Below are 2,706 nucleotides of genomic sequence, written 5' to 3'. Positions count from 1 at the left end.
ATTTGACGTCAAAAAAATTCAAAAGACGATGTGTTGATGTTAGTTAGATACTATAAGAGGAAAATATATCAATGAAAAGAAAAGGAAACACAAAAGGTTAAATTATAATGCTTAATTACCTTTTCAATCGAGAACAAAGGTTGCTGTAACAAGTTAGTTGGAGCCTCTAAAACTTCTTCGTTTTTACTATCATCATCAAAGCTTGATCTGAATACCTTCAGCTTAGGACAACATTCCACATATAACTTATCTAACATGGGACATTCTAGATCATGCTTTCCAGGATAAAAGCAACTCAACAGGGGCATCTTTTCAAGATATAGATATGACAAACAAGGGAATTCAAACATTATTGTCGTTCCATGTTCCATTTCATCTTCCCTTCCAACTATTTCTACCATTTTCTCACATTTCTTTATATCAAGTGACTCCAACTTCCCAAGATTTTTGGCAACTGATAAAGGGAACAATGTTACTAGACTTCCACAACCATCAACATCCACTTCTTGCAAATTCGAAAAGCTGACAATTTCTTCTAGATTTTCCCTCCATACACATTTTAAATTTGACAAGTCGTATAATATAAGCTTTTTCAACCCAAAAATTATTCCCTTTGTCTCAACCTCAATCTCATCAGTGTCAAATATTACTTCCACTTCATCGGAGCTATGCACCTTCAATTCTTCTAAGTTCTTCAAGTAAGGAAATATATGAGATGGAATTACGAAGGATCTATTGCACGTTATATCGAATTCCAACCTCCTAAAACTGCCAAAAAAATTGTCTGATGCAGTAGGTTTTGTGTGTTGAACTCGCATCATTCCAAGATAATCATGAAGAATCATAAGCTTTGAGTAGTTGGAAAAATCCTTACAAGACAAGAAACTCAATGTCAGGATAATCGACAAGTTTCATATATGCTTTATATAATATTACTTTTGATTTGAATAAATACTTAAGTCACTTTTTCGTAATAGGGCTGCAGCTTATTTATTTTTATAGTAGGTGAAAATTATCTAAGATATAAAAAGACAAAAATGAGAATAAACGATATTGTAAATTTTATTTTGAAATTTCCTTAAAAGTAAAAAACATAAAATATTTTGTATTTGTTTCTAGAAACCATTTTCTAAAATAATATTATTATGTATTCTTGAACTTTAAACCTTAATACTATGAAAATATTTAAATTTATACAAATTTTGAAAGTTATTTATTTTTTATTTTTAATTTCTGATATTATATTTTTAATGTTATTATATATATTATTACTTATTAATACTAATTTCAACCACCGTTCAATTATTTGACAAGTTTAACCAATAAACCTTGTAAAGTCTTTGGCATATATTTTCCACAAAAATACTATATAAATTATAAAAAAAACTGTTTTAATTCTTCAAATTTCAAAAGTATGATTTTACTACTTAAACAACTTTGAGGGTTAGAATAATTTTAGTCCTTAAATTTAGTGTTTGGAAATTCAAATAATATTTTTTTCAAATATTAAAGATAATTTGTTTTTAAAAAATTTAAAAGTCCAAAGCCACATTCATCTTAAATTTCTAGTAATAAAAAATAATTAGACCTTCTTTTATTGAGAGAGATTCAAAGAATAAAAATATTCAAAAAGAACAACACTATACGTCATTAATATTTAGGATAGTTTTAAGAAAAAAATAAGTAAGTTTAAAACAAATTTAATCATATAACTGAGTTTTTTTTTAGTAAAGATCAATTAATTAACTAATCAGATCTTTAAAAAGGAGAGGAGAGAGTAATAACGATAGAATATTTTAGGCTCATAATTAAAGCAGTAGATCTTATGAAAAAAAAAATTGCATGGTGATTTTCTTAGTTGTAATTAAAGCGAAAGAAATATATAAGGCCAAGAGATCCAATTAGAATGAAGGTAGAAAAATAATAAAGCAAAAGGATAAAAGGATAAAAAAAATGTGTTTTTTAGGCTTAGTAAAAGAATGAGCAAATATATATGAAAAAAAGAGAGAGAAGAAAATTACAATATATAAACCAAGTAAGAAAGAGAAAGCAAAATATATGTGTTGAATTTCGACAGTAAATGTAAATGGGGAGAAAAGGAAGCTGAAGCTGATGAAGATGAAGCAAAGTAAACATGGAATAATTATAAAGTCAATAGGGTGACTATTCTAACAACTTAATGTTTTAAAATTTATTATAACAGAAAAAATAGTTAACTTTTAATATTTTATTGTCAAAGGCAACTTAGTCAGAACTAATTAATAAATTTATTATATTTTATATTAAGAGTGAGTCATATAGAAGCTAATTAACTTTCAAATTTATCTTAGTGATTATATGAAATCTTCCGTAGGAGTTTATTCGAATGCTTTGTAACAATTTCATGTTAATATAAAGTTATTTTTTACAATTTAGAATCAATCTGTAGTGCGATTCGTAGAACTTGTTTCTTTCCACTAAAAGCTAAAACAGAACCCTCTTGCAATCACTCTTCAATCTCTTTCTCTTTGTTCTAGTTAAAAAAAAAAAAAAAAAAAAAAAAAAAAATATTAGAGCTGTCAAAACAGGTTATTTGGTTCAATTCAACCTAATCTATTACGGGTTGATCACTGCACACCAAAAAAAAGGAGAACTTCTCGATTCCACTCAATTCAGATCAATTCTTGGTTAAGTGAATGTAGTTATCCTCTTTTCGTTTTTGAGTTA

General features: G+C 26.8%; 1 protein-coding gene across 1 annotated transcript in view; it reads right to left on the bottom strand.

The window, feature by feature from the left end:
• Positions 1-119: 119 nt before the first annotated feature.
• LOC106752987 overlaps positions 120-2,706 on the bottom strand; it is a gene marked incomplete at its 3' end in the record, with an annotated part of 35,604 nt that continues 33,017 nt past the window's right edge. Inside the window, exon 10 of the mRNA XM_014634767.2 lies at positions 120-869. Within this exon, the coding sequence (XP_014490253.1) occupies positions 120-869 (750 nt within the window). The remainder of the gene's footprint in view (positions 870-2,706) is intronic.

Source organism: Vigna radiata, unplaced genomic scaffold (assembly GCF_000741045.1).
Source record: "Vigna radiata var. radiata cultivar VC1973A unplaced genomic scaffold, Vradiata_ver6 scaffold_122, whole genome shotgun sequence".
NCBI classification, from domain to species: Eukaryota; Viridiplantae; Streptophyta; class Magnoliopsida; order Fabales; family Fabaceae; genus Vigna; species Vigna radiata.
Note: the sequence above shows the minus strand (reverse complement) of the source record. Positions and strands in the feature narration are given on the sequence as shown.